This window comes from Citrus sinensis, chromosome 8 (genome assembly GCF_022201045.2).
Source record: "Citrus sinensis cultivar Valencia sweet orange chromosome 8, DVS_A1.0, whole genome shotgun sequence".
Classification (NCBI taxonomy): Eukaryota; Viridiplantae; Streptophyta; class Magnoliopsida; order Sapindales; family Rutaceae; genus Citrus; species Citrus sinensis.
The window spans coordinates 24545965-24572131 of NC_068563.1; the positions used below are offsets into that span (position 1 = coordinate 24545965).

The following is a 26167-nucleotide window of genomic DNA, read 5'->3' on the forward strand; positions in this document are numbered from 1 at the left end:
CGGAAACTACGTGTCGCGGAAGAGGCAATTCCCGCGTTATTTTCTCGTTGTTTTTGATATTTAGCGGCGCTCTTTTTCTTCAGCACACTTTCCAAAATGAGACAGCCTAGCTAAGGTATTGTTCACCTTAATTTTCTTGTTTTTGGGATTATTTAAATTTATTTCCAGACTATGTTTTTAAATTAATTTTTAAAAATAAAAAACAATTGTCATATTATTAAAATATAATTTCTCATTGTTCCTCGGTATCTCAGGAGTAGAGAATCGGTTAATAACTAAACTCACGACCTCTAGCACTAGTGGGAATTCAATACATTTTTATGGCTAGAATTGCCGTCATTCGAAAAATTGAAAGTCTGTATTTGAATGCAGGTGGTGTGAAGGTGAAAGCTGACAGAGATGAACCTTCACCATATGCCACCATGCTTGCTGCACAAGATGTTTCAGATAGATGCAAGTTGTCCAAGTCCGTTTACATTTACTATAATATAGTTTATAAAGAACAGTAAGACAAGTTATTAATAAAAGATAAATTTAACCCAAAAAAAAAAAAGCTATTTTGCTGAGAGGAAACAAGAAGAATGCTGCTTATTAATGCAATGCAAATATATCGATAAAGGGAATGTCAAAAGAAGCACAAACACATAGCAATGAAAAAGATAAGTTAATTAAGTAATCCGTTTCTGGACCAATTATGTTGTATGTCTTCAGGGCTTGGGTGCAAGACCGGCCTTGAGAGCTTCAATGGTTGCAGCATCAGTCTTGAATGCCTTAGCCAGTATGGTGTCATCAATGCCGGTGGTGAACAGAGTGTTGGGAAGGGACACAGTTCCTGCATTGGCACTGCCGAAAGCTGAAACTGCGAGAGCCGGATTCTGTGCATCTGGGTTGTACTGGAAGTGAACTAGTCCCCTGGGGAAAATAAACATGTCACCGGCTTGAAGTGTTTGAGTGAAAAGCTTGTTGGTCGTGTCAACGAAACCAACTTGAAGGCTGCCATCAATGAGGAAAAGGAGCTCAGCAGAGCGAGGATGAGTGTGAGGCGGGTTAGTAGTGCCAGAGGGGAATTGAAGGATAGCATAGGAAACACTTTGGCCATTAAGTGCTGGGAATTCAACCATGCTTGCTTTCAGGACTTTAAAAGCTGGAGGAGGCGCTGCACCAATCAAGGCTCGCATGCCGGTGAATGTGAAGAAATTTCCATCGACTATGCTTAAATTTGATGGGACAATAAAGTCGGAGATGATATCCGGGTCTCCAGCCAATGCCATTTGGACTATGGCAAGTGAAGATAGCAGAAGGAAGAAGAGCTTTTGAGATGCCATGACAAACTGCTTTGATATCTGTAGAAGATAATGAGATTAGTTATTTGCTAAGGAGATGATGAATTTGGATTGGAAGGTGGGTAGTATTTATAGAGTATGAGATGTGACGGAATTGTTTGTAAATTGTAATCCTGCAGGCCTATTGACAGATGGGATATTTACAAAGTCATTCTTGTTTTGGTCGAAGGGTTTTGGTGTCATTTACCCGGCAAGGAGGTAAGGGAGTGATAGTAATATTATTTTTTCCCTATGTATAATTTTTTTTTTCCTTTGCTACATGCATGTATGTGAATCATATGATAATATGCTCATTGGCATTGTGAAAATCAAATAATAATTGACAAAAGTGCAGCTGGATTTGGAAAATGACTAGGAAAAACTAAGCAAATGATTCTTATGAATTTAGAATCAAACCGAGGATATTTTACTAAAATAATTGTTATTTTTATTTAACTTTCTTGTCTCAAGTTCTTGTACTAAAAGAGCTTGTGCAGGATTGACTAATATCGATACATTATGTACACCAATATTGCTAAGTCATTGCACAAAGGTATCATATCAGTAGCATCTGATACTCAGTGTGATGGATCCATATTTGCTGAACTTTGGTTTGTTAGAAGCGTTGAGATTTGTTTTGTGGATTCCTGTTTGTGTTTTTTAAGAGATTAGTACATCACTGCCGTCGCGAATTTGGTGGTGGTAGTAAGAGTTGTTGATAATCAAAGAACTTGGATGATATTGATCAAGAACAAAGATGTTTCTGCCAGGTGAATTTTCAGGTCAACTGTGTCTCAGCGTTTCTAGAAATGATGGTTGAATTGAAGGGTACAGGTTTCCTTGTGTGCTTATAGTTATAGTTATAAAGAGAGTAACAATGAAATACCCAAGAGTGTGACCACATATGCCATAACTACTGAGTATACAACATTATTAGATGCTGAGATTAAAGTACCAAGAACATAAGCTGTCTGTAAATTTAAAGTTTTTCTTAGCCAATTCTACAATTGATTCGGAAACTAAAATATTAGCGTAGAAGATCAACATTTGCCATCTCTTCTTCCTGTTTGCACTTTAATTTTAGAGCATTAATCATCAAACTGAAAGGAGTTGCTGTTGGACATAACTTGCTTAACGGACAGAATGCTGACAGAGCTGATGGTTGGTTTTCAATTAAGTGAAAAAACCATCGTTGGTTTTATTTTGTTTATGTCAGCATTCTATCATATTTTTCCGGTCTGAATATCACTGCTCACTACTATAGATTCGTTTCCGTATATTCCCTGTTAAATTCAAACGCCAAGTCATTACAAAGGCTGTCATTGTCCACGATTAATACTCGTATCATCTCATGTTCTAATGAGGCTTACACTTATTTCTAGCTCCTTTTGCTAGAGAGAGTGGTTACATTGGATTAGTTGGAGAGCTTAATGTGCCTTACTAAGTGTAAAGGATTCTCAAGATCCTCCAAGATACAAATCTTACCTGTGTAATTCAGTAATTAATTGGGAAGATTTTCCTGCATGCACAAGACAAGAAGGTCAATGCTCTTTGTTCTTTGTGAAGGAAAGACAGCCTGCCTTGCCTTGCAATTGTGGATTAATCTAGTTTCCCTAGTTAGCTTGATTATTTCCAATGTATATATGTAATTGCAGAATCATTAGCTTGCACTATAAATTGCAGGCACTCTAGCCTTGTAATACACGCAGCTTCTTCAATAATGAAGAATCACTTTCCTCTCAATTTCATTATTTTAGAACAAGGACAACGTTAAGATAAAGCAATTCAGTTTAGGCTTTGCTGACTCTGGTCTTCTTAATAGTACTTTAACTGGAAATATTAGCCATTTTCAGAATACTGAAATGCAAAACCGTTAACGGACATTACAAGAAGAATGGTTATTTATTCAACGCAGAATCGGCAAAGGAAGTGCGACAAGAAGCACAAAACATTAAAAGAAATAACAAATTTAAAGTGATACACACTGAATCAGTTAATAGCATTAAATTTTATCCTCAAGGCTTGGGTGCAAGGCCGGCTTTGAGAGCTTCAATGGTTGCAGCATCAGTCTTGAATGCCTTAGCCAAGATGGTATCATCAATACCGGTGGTGAACAGAGTGTTGGGAAGGGACGCAGTTCCTGCATTAGCACTGCCGAAAGCTGAAACTGCGAGAGCCGGATTCTGTGCATCTGGGTTGTACTGGAAGTGAACTAGTCCCTTGGGGAAAATAAACATGTCACCGGCTTGAAGTGTTTGAGTGAAAAGCTTGTTGGTCGTGTCAACGAAACCAACTTGAAGGCTGCCATCAATGAGGAAAAGGAGCTCAGCAGAGCGAGGATGAGTGTGAGGGGGGTTAGTAGTGCCAGAGGGGAATTGAAGGATAGCATAGGAAACACTTTGGCCATTAAGTGCTGGGAATTCAACCATGCTTGCTTTCAGGACTTTAAAAGCTGAAGGAGGCGCTGCACCAATCAAGGCTCGCATGCCGGTGAATGTGAAGAAATTTCCATCAACCATGCTTAAATTTGATGGGACAATAAAGTCGGAGATGATATCCGGGTCTCCAGCCAATGCCATTTGGACTATGGCAAGTGAAGATAGCAGAAGGAAGAAGAGCTTTTGAGATGCCATGGCAAAGTGCTTTGATATCTGTAGGAGATAATGAGATTAATTATTTGCTGAGGAGATGATGAATTTGGATTGGAAGGTGGGTAGTATTTATAGAGTACGGGATGTGAAGGAATTGTTTATAAATTGTAATCCTGCCGGCCTATTGACAGATGTGGCTTTTACAAAGTCATTCTTGTTCTGGTCGAAGTAATTTTTGTTTTCATTTATCCGGCATGGAGGTAAAAAGAGTATTAGTAATATTAGTTCCTTAAGTTTAATTTTTTACTTCTTATTTGATTTTCATTTTAAAAGGGTTGTGCAAGATTGTTGAAAGTTTATTAAAGAACTGAAACTTGGAGTGGCAAAGCCCCAGATGAAGAATTGTCGTTATTTATACCGTCTGGTCAGTTGAAAACTTCCACTTAATTTTACTAGCTGTGCATGTTAAGGCTACTGTTGGAGTGATTCCTTAATTAGTAAGTTTTAACTGCATATTGAAGATAACCTCAGTGGACAATTAGAGCAAGAAAATAACAAAATATTAAAGTTTACGAATTGATGGCATCCAAGCACATTCGACAAAAAAAAAGGACCAATGAAGTCGTTATTAGCCTTTGCGTTTTTGTTGTCCACGATGCTCAATTGCTCATTTGCTCATTTGCCTTGTACAAGTGATCATTTGACAATTGACAAAAAGTGCAGCTGGATTTGGAAAATGAGTCAGAAAAACTAAGCGAATGATCCACATGAATTTAGAATCAAATTGAGGATATTTCGTCAAAGTAATTACTGTTTACTATACTTTCTTGTTATATCAGTTGGATAGATACATGGAGAAAATATATGTTTCTGGCCTGTGAGTCGAGGACAATTGGTGTCTCAGCATTTCCAGAACTGATGGTTTAATTGAAGGGCGAGGTTTCTTCTTGTGCTTGTAGATATAATGAGATACCCCAACAGTGTGACCAGCTATGTCACAACGCCCCCAATCATGAAATTTGCAAATGATAGGGGATGAAAATAAAGTACCAAGAAGATAAACCATTTTAATGATAACAGCTCTAGATACAACTCCAGGGGCAGAGCTTTTCCACAGCTGCGCGCTATGGCTTCATCACAGGGGGCTGAAAAGTTCACAGAGATAAGTGCAAAAGCCAAAGCTAAGGCAGCAATAATTGACCATTTATTCATTTCCTTTAATTTTTTTCCAGAATATATTACTCGAATGAAATGTGATTCTTTCTACTACATGTTTTTTTTTTAAAACCAAATTCTCTTATAGGATTCCCATTTTTATCAAGCCCATCCTACAATTACCAGAACGGAAAATACAAGATTACAGCTTCTCACATTTACAGTTCCATCAATTAGGAAGAAACCGATTCCACAAATTACAATAAAGACAACGCAAAATCCCACTTTCAAACTTGAATGAAGAAATCAAAAGATATCAACACGACTTTCTTTGCATTTTGGGCCTATGACGTTAGTTTAGTGACTTTTAAGCAGTCTTATTTGACTAACCACTAGGTATATGAACCTTGTGAGGTAAGGACACTAAAGTTTATTATAGTTATATTCACTATGATTGGTTAGATTTTATAATTCAGAGAATCTAGAAACTTATCTTTTTTAATTTCATTCCATTTTAATTATAAAATTTCAACATTCACGATTTTATTTGTTTCGCTTTCTTGCTATTTAATTTGTGATCTTGAATTTGTAAAACTCATTTTAATTGTGAAATAAAAGTTGATAGTGTGAGGTAAATATCACTTTTACATAAAATTTTGAAAAAAAAAATGTAGAGATATTATATGTTGTTCATCAAATGAGTGTGGGATAAAATTAGTTTAACTTCAAACGCAGAATCACAAGTATTTACCAAATATTTTAAAATTGTAAGATTTAAGCTACTAGTCCCAACCACAATATTAACCACAATATTAAACTGGCCCAAAGATGATTTTCCATGATGAAAGACCAATAAAACTCTTTAGAAACTAATATTTGAAATATACATTTTTGATGTTTTTTATTCTGTTCCCAATTCGAATAGGCCAAAGAAGCCAAAGGCAAAGGATACATTTGTCTCAACACGTGTACTGAACATATATATATATATAATAATTTTTAACATTTAAATAAATTTGCTTGCAAGCCAGGAGTGACATGTCTCATCGGCAGCCATGGACTGGAGACATAACAAATAAATCAAAGTACAAAATCGAAGAAAAAGAAATAGGTAGCATTGCATTGCTCTTAGCAAATTAACATTCAGCGTTTATTGACGGCCCGGCATGATTTCCTTATCTCCCCTTGATTGCCGGTAAGAACTTGAACTCGTCCCATCTTGACCATGGCCTCGCCAAATTTAGCATTAAAGTCATCCCCAGTCGCTATTTTAGCCACGGTGGCTTTGGTTAGCGAATTCGTTGCTAGATCTTGGTCTATTTGCAGAATGCCTCTACGCATCATAATTTGCTTGTAGAAAGAGTTGTCAACTCTCAATGAACTTGCGGGATCCTGATCAAGATTAACTGTATTATCACGTGCTGAATTCATCGGACAGATTCGTCTCAAGGAGACGAGTAGTGATGGATCCATGTTAGGGTCAGGTTTTCCAGTGTTTTTGTAATTGTAAAGACGATCCTGGAAGAAAGAACAATGTGCTATCCCCACAGTATGCCCTCCTATAAACATATTTATCAAGAAAATAAAACACATTATTAGTCACATTATCGAAACAGAGAATGACAGTTAGATACTTGTTGAGTTATGTCTCATTTTAGTTAATAAAGAGGGGTTACTTAGGTTTAAAAATAGGATAGATTAATTTTTTAGGGTTGGATATCTGGAGATCTTAAATCTAGTTTTGCAACAAATTAGTATAAAAGTCAAATTCTAGTAGTCGGAATGTGGTGATAGAATAACACAGGTGTGTCAGATGATGACTGTGGTCCATTTGGTTTCATCTAAGAGGGTATTGTCAAGTTATATCCTACATTTGTTAATAAAGGAAAGTTGCTTAGGTTTATAAGTAGAATGAGTCCCTCCACCCGATTGGTTAGTCTTTTATATTAGATATCTGAAAGTCCTAGGCACACCAATAACAATATATAAATATTTCTCATTTTTTATATTATACATTACATTCTAATGTTTTAATTTTAACATACAAAACCTTTTTACAACAATAGAACTCAAAAAGCCTGTTTTTTGGTTGTAGTTTTCAACTTTTCATGTCGAAAATGTAAACACAGTTTTAGAAATTTAAAAGGTAAAAAATGAGAGATATTCAAGACCACGTGTCGAAATAATGTTTGAATATGTATCGAGGAGGGAGATGCGGAGTATATATACCAAGAAGATAGACCATGTCTGTGGCATTGAGTCCTTTCTTAGCAAATGTTGCAACGGATTGAGCTACTGGAATATCCGGACCTGGCAGATTTACGTTTGTTGCTAGAGATACAAACCCATCCTTTCTTCCTGTTTCTACATTGTATCGCCCTCCTCCACTCTGCATCAACCAGAAAAAAAAGAAAGAAAGAAACATGTGTCATAGTTGCATTGACTCCGAATTTGAATTTAGTGCTGATCTTAAATAGATGAGTTCATTTTTTTTTTTTTTTGTGTGCCAGTAGTACATTAGTAATATTAAAACTTATTAGTGAGCAACAAAACTCAGATATTAACATGCACTGAATCCAAATCCTAGTTGAAGTTCCGTTATTCATTTTCCTTGCTACCAAAACACTATTGTTACCAACGAAACAGCATCTCTGGTTGCCATGGCAATGATATCGGCGCAAGAGACGACGCCAGGGCAGATACTCTCCAATGCAGCCTTCGCAGCATCAATAACATCATAACCCCTCACGCTTAAATTTGGAGGTGCAGTTTTCTCAGAGGCGCGCCCGTCCAGTAGAATCGACGCGTCACATCCCTTTGATATCATAACATTACGTAAGGTGCCTTTCAGCTTGTTCATAAAAGAGCAAATTGTAGTGCAATTAACCTAATTAGTTAAAGGACTTACATTGACAAAGCAGTCGTGGAATTGCATACGAAGGAGAGCGGGTGTGATAGTTGGGTCCATGATGAGCTTCGCCTTGACAACAGTAGCAACAACAGACTCAACATCTACAAGCAGGCGACACTTTCCTCTATAAAATCCCACCTGAAGTGCGCCATGGCAATGGCCTGTAAAGTTTACAAGAATGAGCCCTAGGGCTAGTACTAATGCAGCTGAACTCGACATCATCAGCTTCTTTGGAAAAGTTGTTGGCAATTCGGTATGGCAATGAAGCAGTCTTTAATTTGTGCCTATTTATAGGCGTTAAGCTGCAGGGACTTGGTTATAAATGCCAACCCAGACTGAAAAAGTAAGCTCCATAGTTGAATAATATGTGTGTGCACCATTACTTCTCTACAAGAGAGGTTCAATTTCACCGTCCATTATACGTGCACCCAAGTAGTTTATGCTGACTTTGTATCTTTGATCTTCTTATTTTTATTATGAATAATTAATATTTTGTACCAAAAAATGGAGGCACATACAAAATTAATGCAGTATGCTACATATCCCAAAATCTCATTTCAAATGATGTCGCGCTCGTCAATTGACTAATGAGATAATAAAATTATTTCATTCAGAACTTGTACAAAAATACCACATAATTTGGTATGAATTTTTAGGATGTCTATTTATTATTATACAAATAAAAGGACGTATATAGGAATACATGTCGTGATTACATTTACATATATGGAAAGGCGATTAGTATATAAGTCAAACTCTATTGAAACGATCAACTAATTAAATTCAATGTATTGACTTTAGATTTCAAGTCTTTAATTAATTAATGTCAACGATAGAAAAGCAGACGCTACAGAGCTGAAGATGCTATATATACTTGCCGTTCGAAACAAAGAATAGAATTAAAATGCTAAAAAAGGTAGTGATCCTGCTGTCGTGGTATGTACCTACGACTTTTTCAATGTACCATATATAACAAGTTAACAACCACTCTCTTCATATGGGGGTAGCTCATGGGCGGGAGGGGATTGTATTATCGGTAAGTAAAATAAAAATGGATGGGATTATTTGTACTTCAAAAAATTACTTTGAACACTCTTTATATCAAAAATATTTTTATTACAGAAATATCTTTTCATGAAATTACTAAAAATGACATAATTATTTTAACTTAAAAACAAGAATATTTTACATGTCTATTTATTATAAACTCTCAATCTTTACTTTGTTCATTCATTCATCATCTGAGAGCTCGTGAAAGATACAAAATCAGAATCGTAAATCCATCATTGGTACACAAATTAGCACCTTCACCAACATGGTTTAATTACATCTCACAAATCACATTAATTAAAAAATAATATGTGGGTTCATCTCATGTGGATGGCCTAAAAGCCTAAAATCTAAAAAATATACTAAATGTACAATTATTACTAAGTTTTAGACTTGAATGAAATTAGCTGTTAAATTGGCTTCGTAGAATCACGGGATAAAAGTGAAGAGAAGTGGAAGCGGCCGTAAACAAATTTTGCAAGAGTGAAGCCGAGAGTAGAAAGAACACAGTGCCGCGACTACGGATTTGGGGTAGGGTCTCAATCTTTGAGTTGACAATAAAAGCCAATTTAATTCTTTTTTTTTTATATAATAAATTTAGAGAGTAAGTTACAAACATCATCCTTCATATTTTTATTAGTTTTAATTTTGATTTAATTCTCATTGCTTAATATACCTATTTGTTAGAACAACAGATAGTAAATTATTATAATGAACTAAAATTAGTAAGATTTTTGATGTTATAAGCTTTTAGTATTATTTAGAAAAAAATTATGCTGTAATCATTTATTATATATAATAGATGGTTATGTGGGACTATGGTTATGTAATTTTTTTATATGAATTTTTCACCTTAAAGATATGTATGTCTTATGATTTGATTATTGACTTGAATTGTATATATTCAATTTCTATTTGTTTGTCTATGGTGCACATAATTTTTTAATCACTTAAAAGAGAAAAAGAACTTACAAGTGCTTGTTTGTGTTCCTTTCCTAACATGAATAAGGTTTTTAAATCATCAAACCGAGCATTATCTTTGCTGGTACAACCTAGAGAAGAAAAAAACAAAGAGTTTTCGGATTCATGGCGTTTCGCAATCTTTTTGTTTTTGGTATGAAATTTTTGTTTGAAGAATCTTGTCCCACTTGATGCTTATTATGGAGAAAGTTTTCACAGGAAATTTTTTTTTTGTTAGAGAATAGCGGACACCGGACAGACAAGGGAGAGTAAAGAGCCGGTTAGATTAGGTAAATTTATGTGCGAAGGTTTAATTTTTTTATCTGAGCAAAGATAATGAGTTTTAATTGATTTCATAATGGTGTATTCAGCTCTGATAATAATTGTTTTCTTTTCTCGTCACATCAACTGTTAATCTTCATCATTTTGCTTATCTTATCAATTTCTATTTTCTTTCTTAAGTGCTTGATCCGTGTGAGTGTTCGAACTCCAGTTTTTTTTTTTTTTCATATTTTTTAATTTTTTCATATTCCGTGCTTTCCGTACGGAATTCGTGTTGCTTGTAATTGATCCCACCAAGCGAGCATGCCTCCTTTGAGTCGATAGGCCACCAATTTGATTTTCATGTGCTCCTCAGTCCCCCAATAGTCAAAGAACTTTTCAACTTCAGCAAGCCAATCAAGAAATTCTTTGATCATGAATAGACCATAAAATTGTGGAATTTTGATTTTCATTCGGTAGTCAATCTGCCGAGACCCTTGGTTATTTTTCTAGTGGCACTGATCTTTCATCATCTTCACTAAAATCTTCATTGAAAAGTTGATTCCTATGTATTCAGAAAATTCCTTGAGGGAATATTAGATTGTCTTGGAGTATTGTTTTCCGCTCCAACTTCAGCTCGCATTTGTTGTTGGAAATTGTTGTTTTGCCCGCCAAGGAAGCATTGAGTCAAATTCGTAATCTCCTCTCAATTGCATCCACTGATTCTCTTGTTGTGAATGTACCGATAACTTAGTGTCAAAATTGGCTGCATCTAGAAGCTTTGAATAAACAAGATTGGTGGCACAGGGCTTTGAAGATTGAAAAGGCCGAAATGCTTGAAGAGGAAAATGGAAAAAGAAATGTTTGAAGAAGAAAATGAGGAACATGGGTTTGAAAAGGAGGAACACGGTTTTGACTTTCTTGGCCATCATTTTGCTATAAATAGAAGTGCAAATGAAGAGCTTATACATTCCATTCAGAGAGCAATTTGTCAGTTGAGAGAGAGTTTAGAGAGCTTGTATTTATAAGCTCTTGTTATAGTGATTTAGAGAGTTTGGGTGTATTGGGGTTTTGGGAAGTGAGCTAAAATACTACAATACTTGTAACTCTTTTTCACTAGTAAAATATTTCTTTCTGTCTTCGCCCGTGGATGTAGGCTAAAAGCCGAACCACATAATTTCTGGTGTCCTCTATTGTGCTCGTTCTTTATTTTTTTTCAATTTTATTTTAGCTGCGTGTCTGTTCCACCCACCAATTTTCTAACAGTGGTATTAGAGCTATTGGTTGTATTTTTAGAGTCGGGAACTATTCACGTAAGGGGTACATTCACGTATACGGCACTGTACACGTATACGATACTATTCACGTATAAGGTACTGTTCACGTATACGGTACTGTTCACGTATACGGTACTATTCACGTGAAACGGTGGAAGCGATCCAAGAATTTTGCGGTTTAAAGTAGGGAATAGTAGTGTGAGTAAAGCAACTGTGTGGTTTTGTACATGTCTAGGAAAGTTCTGTTACAAAGGCGATAAGAGCTTAAGGAGTCTGGGTTTTAAGTGGGACCATTGTGACCCCTCCAGTCTTTTCTGGAAACTTTCTTGGTGTGCATTCTCACACATACTCACAACTATTCAAGGTGGTACACTAACTTGTGTGCGGTATTTATCAACAAAATGACAGCAAAGTATGAAATTGAGAAGTTTAATGGAAATAATTTTGCGTTGTGGAAAATGAAGATGAAAGCTGTATTGAGGAAAAATAATTGCTTGGCAGCAATTGGAGAAAGGCCCATGGAGATAACTGATAACAAGTGGAACGAGATAGATGGTAACGCCATTTCTGATCTACACTTGGCACTTGCAGATGGAGTATTATCCAGTATGGTAGAGAAAAATACAGCGAAGGAAATATGGGATACTCTCACAAAATTGTACGAGGCCAAGTCACTACACAACAAAATCTTCTTGAAGAGAAAACTCTATACTCTTTGATTGGCGGAATCTACAATGGTGACCGACCACATCAACACATTGAAGACTCTATTTTCACAACTCACAACGTTGGGTCATAATATAGAGGAGAATGAACATGCAGAGCTTCTACTTCAAAGTCTACCAGATTCATATGATCAACTCATCATCAACCTGACGAACAACAATCCAGTGGAGAGTCTAGTTTTTGACGATGTTGCAGCCTCCATATTAAATAAGGAGAGCAGGCGGAAAAATAAAGAAACCAGACAAGCAAGTTCGCAGCAAGCGGAGGCGCTATTGGTGACGAGAGGGAGATCAACGAAACGTGGCCCCAGTAGGAGTCAAAATCATGGTAGATCAAAATTCAGTAGTAAGAAGAATGTTAAATGCTACAACTGTGGCAAGAAAGGGCACGCCAAGAAAGAGTGTTGGAGTAACTAGAAGAGAAAAGAGGGCAAAGAACCTGAGTCATCAAATGCTCAGGGGTGTGTAGCAAGTACCTTGGATGATGGCGAAATTCTTTACAGCGAGGCAACAATTATTTCAGAAGGCAGAAAATGACTATCTGATGTCTGGCTTATAGACTCAAGAGCTACCTGGCACATGACCTCTCGGAGAGAATGGTTCCACACATATGAACCTATTTCAGGAGGATTTGTATATATGGGAGATGATCATGCCTTGGAGATCGCTGGTATTGGTACTATTAAAATAAAAATGTTTGATGGTACAATTCGCACAATTGGAGAGGTACGACATGTCAACGGCCTGAAGAAAAATCTATTGTCTTTGAGACAAATGGATAGTCATGGGTACAAAACTCATGTGGAGAATGGAATAATGAAAATCATTAAAGGTGTGCTTGTATTTATGAAGGCAGAAAAGATCGGTGCTAATTTATTCATGCTTAAAGGAGAAACACTACAGGAGGCTGATGCGTGTGTCGCGTCAAATGGAGAAGAATCAATGATGATGTGGCATCTCAAACTTGGCCACATATCAGAACAAGGCTTGAAGATTCTCTCTGAGCGAAAAATTACTTCCGGGGCTCAAATCAGTAAGTTTACCATTTTGCGAGCATTGTGTTACAAGTAAGCAGCATAGATTAAAATTCAGTAGATCTATTGTTAGAAGTAAATGCATTCTAGACTTGATTCATTCTGATGTTTGAGAATCACCGGATATATCCATGGGAGGTGCAAAGTACATGGTGACTTTCATTGATGATTATTCCAGAAGATGTTGGGTGTATCCAATTAAGAAAAAGTCAGATGTATTTCCTGTGTTTAAAGAATACAAAGCGCGGGTGGAACTTGAATCTGGTAAAAAGATCAAGTGCTTGAGGATGGATAATGGTGGAGAGTATACAGACGGCGAGTTTCTTACTTTCTGTAAGCAAGAAGGTATTCAGAGGCAGTTCACAGTGGCATATACTCCTCAACAAAATGGAGTGGCAGAGCGGATGAACATAACTCTTACAGAAAGAATAAGAGCTATGTTGAAGACTACTAGTCTACCCAATTCATTTTGGGCAGAAGCAGCCAAAACTGCTTGTTATATAGTAAATCGGTCGCCATCTACAGCTATTGGGTTGAAGACGGCGATGAAGATGTGGACTAGAAAGCCAGCTGATTATTCCTACCTACATGCATTTGGATGTCCTGTGTACGTGATGTACAATGCCCAAGAAAGAACAAAACTGGATCCAAAATCTAGAAGATGTATCTTCTTAGGGTATGCTGATGGAGTAAAGGGGTATCGTCTGTGGGACCCCACTGCCCATGAGATCGTCATCAACAGAGATGTTATCTTTGTAGAAGATCAACTGCAAATGAAAGATGGAGATGATGGCACTATAAAAGAAAAGTCAGAGACTGTGCCGGTATATGTCGAAAATAATCCAGAAGATTCAGATTCTTCTGAAGCAGCACTAGAGCAGGAGGAACAAGAACCAGTTGAGTCTGAGGCTCCAGAAGTTCGTCCGTCAACTCGTGAGAGACGATTGCCGGCGTGGCACTCGGAGTATGTCACAGAGATTAATGTTGCATACTGTCTTCTAACAGAGGATGAAGAGCCTTCAACTTTCCATGAAGCTTTAAATAGCTCAGATGTTGCTTTGTGGATGACAGCAATGCAGGAAGAAATTGAAGCTCTACACAAGAACAAGACATAGGAACTTGTACCACTATCACACGGAAGAAAAGTCATTGGAAACAAATGGGTCTACAAGATCAAACGTGATGGCAATGACCAAGTGGAGTGGTATCATGCGAGATTGGTGGTGAAAGGATATGCTCAGAAAGAAGGTATTGACTTCAACGAGATATTTTCGCCGGTGGTTCGACTCACAACAGTCAGAATAGTCTTGGCAATGTGTGCCACATTTGACCTACATCTTGAGCAGTTAGATGTGAAAACTGTATTTCTTCATGGAGAACTTGAAGAAGAAATATATATGCTCCAACCAGAAGGTTTTGCAGAAACAGGAAAAGAGAACTTGGTTTACAGGCTGAACAAATCTCTATACGGTCTCAAACAGGCGCCGAGGTGTTGGCATAAGAGATTTGATTCATTCATTATGAGCCTTGGATACAACAGATTCAGTTCAGACCATTGTGCATATTACAAGAGGTTTGAAGATAATGATTTCATCATTTTGCTGTTGTATGTGGATGACATGTTGGTAGCAGGTCCCAACAAAGATCGAGCCCAAGAATTGAAGGCACAGTTGGCTAGGGAGTTTGAAATGAAGGACTTGGGACCAGCAAACAAGATTCTAGGGATGCAAATTCATCGAGACAGAAATAATAGGAAGATTTGGCTTTCGCAGAAGAACTACTTGAAGAAAATTTTGCGGCGCTTCAACATGCAAGATTGTAAGTCAATTTCTACCCCACTTCATGTTAATTTCAAATTATCCTCAAGTATGTGTCCTAGCAATGAAGCGGAGAGGAAGGAAATGTCTCGAGTACCGTATGCATCAGCAATGGGAAGTTTGATGTTCGCTATGATATGTACTAGACCAAACATTGCACAAGCAGTGGGAGTAGTCAGTCGATACATGGCGAATCCTGGTGGAGAGCATTGGATAGCTGTGAAGAGGATTCTGAAATACATCAAAGGAACCTCAGATGTTGCATTATGTTATGGAGGATCAGAGTTTACTGTCAGGGGCTATGTGGATTCAGATTTTGCAGGAGATCTTGATAAAAGGAAATCCACTACTGGTTATGTGTTTGCACTTGCAGGAGCAACTGTAAGCTAGGTTTTGAAATTGCAGACCGTTGTGGCTTTATCTACAACAGAAGTAGAGTACATGGCAGCTACACAAGCTTGCAAGGAAGCTATTTGGATACAAAGGTTATTGGAGGAGCTCGGGCACAAACAAGAGAAAATTTCTGTGTTTTGTGACAGTCAGAGTGCTTTGCATATTGCAAGGAATCCAGCCTTTAATTCCAGGACAAAGCACATAGGAGTTCAGTATCACTTCGTTTGAGAAGTAGTGGAAGACGAAAATGTGAATTTACAGAAAATCCATACGAAGGAGAACCTAACAGATGTTTTGACCAAGCCGATAAATACTGATAAGTTTGTTTGGAGTAGATCCTCTTGTGGCCTAGCAGAAACGTAGGCAACATGATTATGGCGAAGCAGAAAAGATGGTGTGGAGATTGATTGATTTTCAATTTAATCTCCAAGTGGGAGAATGTCAAAATTGGCTGCATTTAGAAGCTTTGAATAAACAAGATTGGTGGCACACGGCTTTGAAGATTGAAAAGGCCGAAATGCTTGAAGAGGAAAATGGAAAAAGAAATGTTTGAAGAAGAAAATGAGGAACATGGGTTTGAAAAGGAGAAACACGGTTTTGACTTTCTTGGCCATCATTTTGCTATAAATAGAAGTGCAAATGAAGAGCTTATACATTCCATTCAGAGAGCAATTTGGCAGTTGAGAGAGAGTTTAGAGAGCTTGAATTTATAAGTTCTTGTTATAATGATTTAGAGGGTTTGGGTGTATTGGGGTTTTGGGAAGTGAGCTAAAATACTGCAATACTTGTAACTCCTTTTCACTAGTAAAATATTTCCTTCTGTCTTCGCCCGTGGATGTAGGCTAAAAGCCGAACCACGTAATTTTTGGTGTCCTCTATTATGCTCGTTCTTTATTTTTTTTCCAATTTTATTTTAGCTGCGTGTCTGCTCTACCCACCAATTTCCTAACACTTAGTTGGATTCTTCGTCTGACTTTTTTTTTCTTTTTTTTAAATACTCACACTCAACGTTTTTTTTATCACTCAATTTTTTTTAATACACACACTCAAGCCTAGTCCCTCTTATTTTTTTATTTATTAAATATCACACAATTCCACTCATACACACATTACCCTCACACCTTTACAATTCCAAAAACTTCTCTCCACCCTCAGGGATAAACACTCACGCTTCATTTGTTTCTTTTCTTTTCTTCTTTTTTTTCCACACCTTAGGCACAAAACATAACACTCACGCACACATTACTCTTTACAATTCCCAATACTTCTCTCCACCCTTACGGATCACACACTCACACTTCACTCTTTTTTTTTTTTTCCCTTCACGCCTTATGCACAAGACACAACACTAACACTCACTTACGCCTTCATCCCTTTTTTTTTTTAATAATATTCTATTCACCTGCACAAAACAATACCGCCCCCATTTTATTTTTCAACTCTCACTTTTTCTTTTATTCCCTGTACCCGCACAAAACACAACACATTCACTTGATTTTGCTTCAAACGTTTCATCAATTGCTTTTATAAACATTTAGAAAACCCATTACAAAATATGGGTTCGCTTGTAGTACGCGGCTGTATCTCGTGCAGCCGCTTTTTATTATTTTTTTAATTGATTTTATAACCGGCCACCGGTTGCCCCTTGTTTTCATGGGTTATAGTGGAAAATATTAATGGTAAATATCATATAGCTACCCTCATTTTAAGTAAATGATAAAATAATCAATTTAAATTATGAAACAACCGAATACCCCCTCAACTTTACATTAAAATTCATTTAAAAAATAAGATTTCTATTTTTTCCCCTCAAAATATGTGACTTCTTACTAATGAGAATATTATTTAAATATAATTATAAATTATTAAATATTTTTGTATTACATTATAAATTTAATGATATTTTACATAAAAATACCAATATTATTTTATTCATTTTTTTGATAAAGCAATGCAATCTGAATATCTAGACCCATAATTAATAAGATTTATTTTCAAATATTTGGAAAAAAATCAATCTTACAATACATATAGCAAATTAATTCATACAAACTTATGTGAAATTAATTAATTAATTAATTTTTTATGCTACATCATTTTGATGATTACATTTATTCACTATTTTCAAGTTACAACATTTTATTAAATACTTATAATAGACACTTCTATATGTTAAATGTAATAGTAATTTTTTATCTATTGCTTTTAGTAATATTGTAATTAATGATTTATAATATTAAACTTTTTTTTATATTGTTAGTAACCATCATTACTTTTTTTTTATATTGTTAGTAACCATCATTGGTACTTTGTTAGCAAATATTAAATTGATGAAGATGAACTCAACTATGATATTTAATTATTTATTATTAGTATTAGACATTTATTATTAGAATGTGTATAGTCTATAGTCTACATATATGACATTATTTTAATTTTAATAATGTAGCTATTAATATCATTTTAAAGGTGGGGCATGTGAGAGCCCAAATATAATTGTTAACAAGAACCTTCCACATGATTTAACTTGGGACATATGCCAAATTTTTATAAATGATTATATATACATGTTTTTAGATAATTATACCCCATGATTGTAATGACCTAAATTCATAATGTAATTACTATGTAACATAGATAATAATTATTTCTTATTCCTTAGTATAGTAACAATCAATTTCCTCCTCATCTATGTGAGCAGAGTTCCAACCCTTAATCAGGTGGCACCCACAAGAAAAACTATAATTTGAATACAACTAAATAATGTTGTGTTTATTATATTTACCATTATATATTTTTAGCACGACACAATTACAATTTTCTTAGTAATAAATCAAGTGTCACTGAAATATAACAATAAAAAATAAGTAGCATTTACAATACAAATTATAAAAATAAGTATAATTATATCAAATTAATTTACTAACATAAGTAAATTAAAATGAAATGAACAATTTTTCATTTAGGCGGGCAAAACTCCCGCTAAATGGAATATTTAACAATACTTTATTTTTAACCTATAAAATTGAAAATTTTTAATTTTTTATTAAAAGTATATATACTTCATATTTTACTTCATGAGAAACCCTAGCCGCTCTAACCAAAATTCTTCATTTTCCTCTCTCTCTTTCTCTGCTCTCAACTCTCGCTGCCATTTTTTTTTCTTTAATCAGTGCTTAACGTTCTATAATCTCCACTCTGCACTGATTTTTCATGTCTCCACTCTTCAACTTCTATTTCAATATTCACAATCTGTGGACATTTAAAAAAAAAAAATATGTGACCTCTGGTGTCACTTTGTATGAAAAGTTTGATATGGATCTGGGTAACCTTTAGGAGAAAGTTTTCAATTTTGGCCTTGATGAGGTAATATTTTTAAGTTATTTTCTTAGTGATATAATTCTTTAGGATCATATGTTTAATAATCTGGATCTTTTTTTTTTCTCCTAATTTTTGAATGGTGGTTACTGGTTGTGGTTTAAAGCTACTGAAGGTATCGATGCAATGCAAGAATCTTTTGGCAAGTGTTCTCCTTGGTAACGCTGGAGCTTAAGATTTTAGAATTGTAAGTTTTCTCTTTTTTTAGGCTCTGTCATTTTAACATTTAATTTGAACTACTTTGGATACTATATATTTATAGTATGCTCTGTTTATAAAATCTAATATGTAAATAAAAAAAGGTGTTGTTTTTAGTGTTATGTTTGTGATAAAAGTTGCCGCTAATGGGTGGTGACTTACATGGTGATGGATAAATTGGAAGTGATGCCAAATTAATTTGGCGTCTCCGCTTTTCAATTTCTATTTCAATCTCCACTCTCCAGTGCTTGATCTGGTGGCACTTTTCTTTTTTCCTCAAATTTTATGTAATCTCGTGTCATTGTTTATGGATTGAGATATGGTTTTGATTATTTGGATTAGCTGTGATGACCTTATTTTTTGGCTCTTTAATATTTCTTAAATTGTTATGCATGAACATTTTGTTTGCTTCCTAATATGAATGTTGTCCCTAATCAGTCACTGAAGTGAGAAAAACTGGAAAATAAGTTTAAAATTAAGGATTAGGATCATCTCCTAATTCTTTTCTTGAACAATGATTATCTCTTAAAATTTTTTTCTCTCCTAGTTTAATGAGTGGTTAAGATTGAGTTTTGAACTTTGACATTGACTATCAAACCAATTTTTCTTGCACTTTATTTATAGGAGTACTCATTAAATTAAGAAAGATTATAAGAGAAAAAAAATATTAAGAGAGAATTTTTGTCCTAAAAATTAAATGGTGGCTCTAGGTTTATTTATGCTTCTGCTGAAAAGTCCACTATATTAAATTATGGATAGATTTAGCCATATTACAACTAGTAGGAATTCAATTAGGATAGAAAAAAAAATATTTACAAATAACTATAAATTATCTGAAATGATGTAGATTTATTATCAAAAAAAAATCTTTTTTTCTTTTTTTAGATGAGATCATACGGCTAAATTAATTTTGACAAAGGATGTAAAATATGTTGTGTTGTAAATTATGGTAAAATATTTTGATAGAAGGGGTAAGTTCAATTGACATAATTTTATACATAAATTTTGTACTTTTTTAGACAAAAACTAATTAAAGTACATTTTATTTTGGTGTTAAATATGATAATTTTTTTATTTTATTTATACGTTTTCTTAAAGATAGTAGCGTAGGCAAAATCTAAATTAATTTTTAACCTTCTACTTTCCCATTATTTGAATCCAAGTGCTTAGTTAAAGAAAATTATTTAAAAACCAACTGGTCAAACTTGTAATGCAAGTACTATATGTTTGGTGAGATGTTAATGGGTAAACATGTTATTTCAATTGCTAACTTGAGTTCAAAAACAGGTATATAATAATTTTTATGGTTGGTTTTAACAAGATTCAAGATTGTGAATTTGTGATCGACAGAATGACTAAAATAGTGAATCCCAATTAGATAATGAAATGTTGATTTTCATTCTTTTAGCAATTTTACAGAAAACTCCACGCTTTGGTTCACACCCATTTGCCTTCTCAGACATTTTATCCAACACGTCGTTTACTCAACCGAGTAACAAGTTGCGACGCCGCCTCAAGATTTGTGAAGATAGCTCATTGTGCAGAAGTGAAGAAGAAGAGTCAGTGTGTCAAGTCACCAGCTGTCATTAGTGCCACGTCAGAAGGTCCACGTCAGCAGCAGTTACCAGCCTAACTAACTTCACAATGCATACTCTGTATTCTGTTATTGATTAGCTGAGTGAGCTTGTGATTAATAATCAGTTAGTAAGCAATTAGTTAGTAAGTGTAGCATGGTATAAATAGCTACACGTTTTGTGATTGGTTTAATGTATAAAATATCAATTCATTAACGAAATAAAGAATTTTTCCTCTGCATTTTCTCAGCTGCCAAACAGCAGCATTTTATTCAGTTTTACAATTTCTTCATAGTATCAGAGCCAATCATGGCAATTACAAACAATCAAAATACAGTAGCTATGAATCAGACAACTTTTTCTTTCATCACACCAATCAAATTGGATAAATCTAATTACATGCTCTGGAAAAATCAAGTCCTGGCCTCCATTAGAGGAAATCGGCTTGAAGGATACATTAATGGAGAAAAGATTGCACCAAACCGATTCATAGCATCTTCAAGCTTTGCTGAAACAGCTGCTGGCTCTTCTCAACAGATCGAGAATCCTGAATACACAATCTGGAGATCTCAAGATCAAACATTACTCAGCTGGCTTCTTAGCTCAATAACTGAAGGTATTCTCAGTTTAGTTCACTCATGCACTACTTCATTCGATATATGGAAAACACTAGAGAAAAGGTTTGGTGTACAATCTGAGGCTAGAGTTCTTCAACTTAAGTATGAGATGAGTGTCTTAAGAAAAGATTCACTAAGTATTGAAGAATATTGCTTAAAAATGAAACAAATTACAGACAAATTAGCATGTGCTGGTAGTCCTGTATCAGATAGAGATATGTTGTAGCAAATTCTCAATGGTCTAGGAGCTGGCTATTTGGATTTAGCTACCTTTATCACAGCAAGCAAATTGGATTATGATGATGCTTATGCCTTATTACTTACTCATGAGGCTAGGCTTGAACAAAATCAAAGTGAAAAGCACATGATTAATGCAAACTATGCTAATATGTCTAACTGGAATAATAATAGTATGATGAATGCATACTATGCTCAAATAAGAGGTCATACTAGAAGAGGAGGATATACATGAGGTGTCCAGGGTAATTATAATGGTCACTCAGGTGGTAGATGTTGAGTGTTAGAAAATACATATTTATAAAGGAGAAAATCGTCATTTTACATTTCAAGTCTTACTAACAACCCTTACTTTTATGTATTTAACCTTCTTGTGATTTAATTACATGTGTTTTATTTTAATTAAGTATTTTATGTATTTTAGGGGCATTATAGTCATTTCACAATAAAGGAGAGATCAGACGGCAAAACGGACATCACTTTTGAACTCAGGACGGTCGAAAACCTTAGGAGGAGCATAAAAGGAAAATGGCACTATTCATATGTACGGTACTATTCACGTGTACGGTACTAACTACGTTACTGTTCACAACACTGTTCATATAGACGGATCGATGACGTGGCATTGACCGATGATGTGGCATTGACTGATGAGGTGTCATGATCCTGTTGGGCTAAAATTCTTATGTACTGTTGATGGTGACGTGGCAGTATATCAGTGGATGAAAAATCTCGCGTACGGTACCTGCATCACACAGGATTATTTTCAACCAAACCGTGTTACTATTCATCCGAGTCAAACCACGTTACTGTTCATCCGAGTCAAACCGTGTTACTGTTCATCCGCGTGGTCAAACCGTGGACTGTTGACTGATGACGTGGCACAATCCTGAGCGTCCAAACTGTTTTTAATCCGATGGCCATGATTTACTCCATGTATCTATAAAAAGGGGGGAGATATCTCTGAATCCATTTTTGGGATCCATTTTCTGTAATTCCTTCTCCATCTTGTATTTTCTTCGTATTTTAATAAATTTCCATTTTGCCCCTAGTTCAACTATGAGTGGCTAATTTTCTTTCAAGCTTGGGTTGAAAGTGAAGTCTCAACATGTGTCATGGGCTTAATTTGGTAAATTTATTTTCTCTTCCCCTCTAGTTTTTGTGGATGTTTTGACTTCTCGTCGACAAATAATAATAATCTTGTCTAGATACCGTCTTGGTTACACCGGCTCTCTAGTATAAGGTTATTATTATTTGGCACGATAAGCCCTTAGCACCATATTGATTAGAGCGTGGTTCATGAGGTGTGGATTCCCCCCTCATGATTTAATTGGCATTAATAAAGATTATTTAGCCCATGATGCATGTTGATACGGATCCAGATACCCAAGTACGTCATTTTAATAGAATTCTCTTCAATTTATTCTCGTCATTTCAATTCCAACTTTAGAATTTATTCTCGCCATTTTAATTTAAGTTTTAGCATATTCCAAATCATTTCCACCACAAATCCAATCACCCATTTACAAAATTAATTCTACACACAATTAAAATCCACCTCCTCGTGGGATCGACACTCGTCACCATTAGTCTATACTACAATAGATTCGTGCGCTTGCGAGTACATTAAAATTTGCACAACAGTAGAAATGGTATGTTTAATGGTAGATGAATGTTTTTGAATTCTCATCCAAGGGGTTTTCCTGCTGGAACTGGTCATTTTGGTAATCAAGGAAGAAATCAAATGATGATGGGAAGCAATAGATTTGGTTCTTCTGAAAGAGGCTCTTTTGGCAGTACTGGTTTCAATGGTACTGGAATTTACCCCCTTTTGAGTCACAAGTATCCAACAGTGATGATTCTATGAATACATGTCAGATTTGCTTCAAAGTAGGACATACAGCTGTTGAATGCTGGCATAGATTTGAAGAGAATTACATACCTTAGTCACCAAGACAATTTCAGAGAGGAAAATGTTCAAAGTCTGCCTACATAGCTAACTATGAACCTGCATACATACCTTACTATCCAACAAATGATGATCCATGGCCTGTCAACAATAATGGATTACACATGTCACAGTCTGGATATTCTTGTGCATCTGACAATTCTGGTATGCCCTGGGTTGGAACTGCTTCTGCTGCATATTGTGAAGGACCTGCAGATGAAGGTTGGTACCTGGACAGTGGTGCCACTCATCATCTGACAAACAACATAAGAAATCTGAATATTAGAGATGAGTTTAGAGGTAATGATAAGCTCATTATTGGCAATGGTGAAGGTTTGTCAATAACTCATATTGGTGACTCTTATTTTTCATTCAAGAATTCAAAATCTCAACCTGTAGATTTACATATTGCACTTAAAGATATCTTGCTTGTTCCCTCTAACACCAAGAACCTAATAAGCATTTCAAAACTTACCACTGACAATAACATTTCTGTTGAATTTCTTGGATCGTTTTGTGTTGTTAAGGATTTGCTGAAGGGACAAGTTCTAATGCAGGGCATTGCTGAGAAAAGGGTTGTATAAACTGCTGGTCAAACCTATGTCTTCTACCAAGAATTCTCCCCTGTCTCATAGTCAAGCTAATAAACCTCTGTCAATGTTATCATTCTGTCATCTTGCTTCTCATATGCCATCTGTAAAGTACATAAATAATTCAAACAATTGTTTACAAAATGGTTTTGATGTATGTTCTGATAAGCCTAATAAAATAGCTCTTCTACACAGAAGATTTGGCCACTCAAATTCTCAAAGCTTATTGCATTTACTTAAACTCCATCATGCTGATACGTTTTCTCTGAATATGGTTAAACAAGCAACACAATATTTCTGTGAAGCATGTCAGTTGGGTAAGATACACAAGTTGCATTTCCCAGTTACAGAAATCAAAACCAAATCAGCTCTTGAGCTCATACACACTGATCTTTGGGGTCCCTCACCAGTTATTTCAAGAGAAGGTTTTAGATATTATATTAGTTTTGTTGATGATTTCACTAGATATACTTGGATCTACCCATTGAAATTGAAATCAGAAGCTTTAGAGGTTTTTAAGCTATACAAGTTACAAGTTGAAAACTAATTCCAAACAACCATTAAGATACTGCAATCTGACTGGGGGGGAGAACACAGATCATTCACTGAATTTTTAAATCAGTGTGGCATTTTATTTAGGCACTCTTGTCCTCATACTCATTATCAGAATGGCTTAGTTGAGAGAAAACACAGACAAGTGGTAGAATTGGGTCTTACATTATTAGCTCAAGCCAAACTTCATTTGCATTTTTGGTGGGATTCTTTTCATGCTTCAGTTTATCATATCAATAGGTTACCAACTTCAGCTCTTAAAATGTTGCCACCATATGAAAAACTTTTCAAACATAAAGCTGATTATAAGATGCTGAAATGTTTTGGTTGTGCTTGCTATCCATATTTGAGAGATTACAATAAGCATAAATTTGATTTTCACACAAGTAAATGTATATTCATTGGTTATAGCCCTGTTCACAAAGGATATAAATGCCTTCATCATTCTGGTCGTGTATATATAGCAAGGCATGTCATATTTGATGAAAATGCATTCCCTTTTTCTTCAGATCCTGCTTTCAATTCTGAGAACAAAACACAATCAATATCCAGCTCTACTATGTCCCATCATCAAGTTTTCCATTTATCCAATCTTCCTGTTGTGTCAAATCATTATAACAGCAGTTTTGAATCCTACTCTCCAGCATGTTCCAGCAGCACAGAACTGTTTTCATCAGCAGATCATCAACAAGCAAATGAAGCTACATAATGTCAAACACTAAATCTCAATCCTGCTCTTGAACCTGTTCATGATCTAGACTCACCAAACACTACAGATCCTACTCAAATTCCATTACCATCTCAGTCCCAAATAACCTCAAACAATATTCAACATGTTCAAAACAATCACCCCATGACCACAAGAGGAAAAGTAGGTATTTTTAAGCCAAAAATGTATACTGCAGTGTTAGTTCACAAAGAGCCAGATTCAGTTGGTAAAGCTTTGCAAGACACAAATTGGTTTACAGCTATGAAAAATGAGTATGATGCACTAATTGAAAACAGAACTTGGTCTCTAGTACCAAGAACAGAAAATCAGAAAGTTGTTGGGAATAAGTGGGTATATATAATAAAGTATAACACTGATGGCAGTGTAGCTAAGTATAAAGCTCGATTGGTGGCAAAAGGGTTTCAACAGATTGAAGGTGTGAATTATTTTGATACCTTTAGTCCAGTGGTAAAGCCAGCAACAGTGAGAGTAGTTCTTAGTCTTATAGTGATGAATCAATGGATAGTTAGACAGGTGGATGTCAACAATGCATTCTTGAATGGTGAGTTGTCAGAGGAAGTGTTTATGCAGCAACCTGAAGACTTTGTTGATAAGAGTAAATCTAACTCTGTTTGCAGATTACACAAAGCTTTATATGGTCTTAAGCAAGCTCTTAGAGTCTGGTTGGAAAAGCTCAGGGGATGTCTTCTTCAATGGGGTTTCAGAAATTCAAAATCTGATTCTTCCTTATTCTTAAGAAAAACTAAAGTGTCACTCATTATGGTATTGATATATGTTGATGACATATTAATACTATTTTTGCATTGAAAGATCTAGGAAGATTGTCCTATTTCCTTGGTATAGAAGT

General features: G+C 35.4%; 3 protein-coding genes and 1 long non-coding RNA gene across 4 annotated transcripts; 1 reads left to right on the plus strand and 3 right to left on the minus strand.

The window, feature by feature from the left end:
• Positions 1-670: 670 nt before the first annotated feature.
• On the minus strand, positions 671-1325 carry LOC102607098 (germin-like protein 9-3). Its single transcript, XM_006487869.3, has one exon. The coding sequence runs from the start codon at positions 1323-1325 to the stop codon at positions 708-710; it is 618 nt and encodes a 205-aa protein (XP_006487932.1). The 3' UTR covers positions 671-707.
• A 1684-nt stretch (positions 1326-3009) lies between these two features.
• LOC127899410 (germin-like protein 9-3) lies at positions 3010-3955 on the minus strand. Its single transcript, XM_052432787.1, has one exon. It carries the CDS (start codon positions 3953-3955, stop codon positions 3338-3340), a length of 618 nt encoding a protein of 205 aa, XP_052288747.1. The 3' UTR covers positions 3010-3337.
• A 2128-nt stretch (positions 3956-6083) lies between these two features.
• LOC102606807 (peroxidase 60) lies at positions 6084-8217 on the minus strand. Its single transcript, XM_006487868.4, has 4 exons — positions 7977-8217; positions 7704-7883; positions 7298-7457; positions 6084-6627 (listed from the first exon to the last, which is right to left on the minus strand). The coding sequence occupies exons 1-4, from the start codon at positions 8199-8201 to the stop codon at positions 6212-6214; spliced, it is 981 nt and encodes a 326-aa protein (XP_006487931.3). The 5' UTR covers positions 8202-8217; the 3' UTR covers positions 6084-6211.
• A 1183-nt stretch (positions 8218-9400) lies between these two features.
• LOC127899439 (uncharacterized) lies at positions 9401-11370 on the plus strand. The gene is made up of 3 exons (XR_008051297.1): positions 9401-9560; positions 10228-10279; positions 11058-11370. It is a non-coding gene; the product is annotated as an uncharacterized LOC127899439 (long non-coding RNA).
• The last annotated feature ends 14797 nt before the right edge of the window (positions 11371-26167 follow it).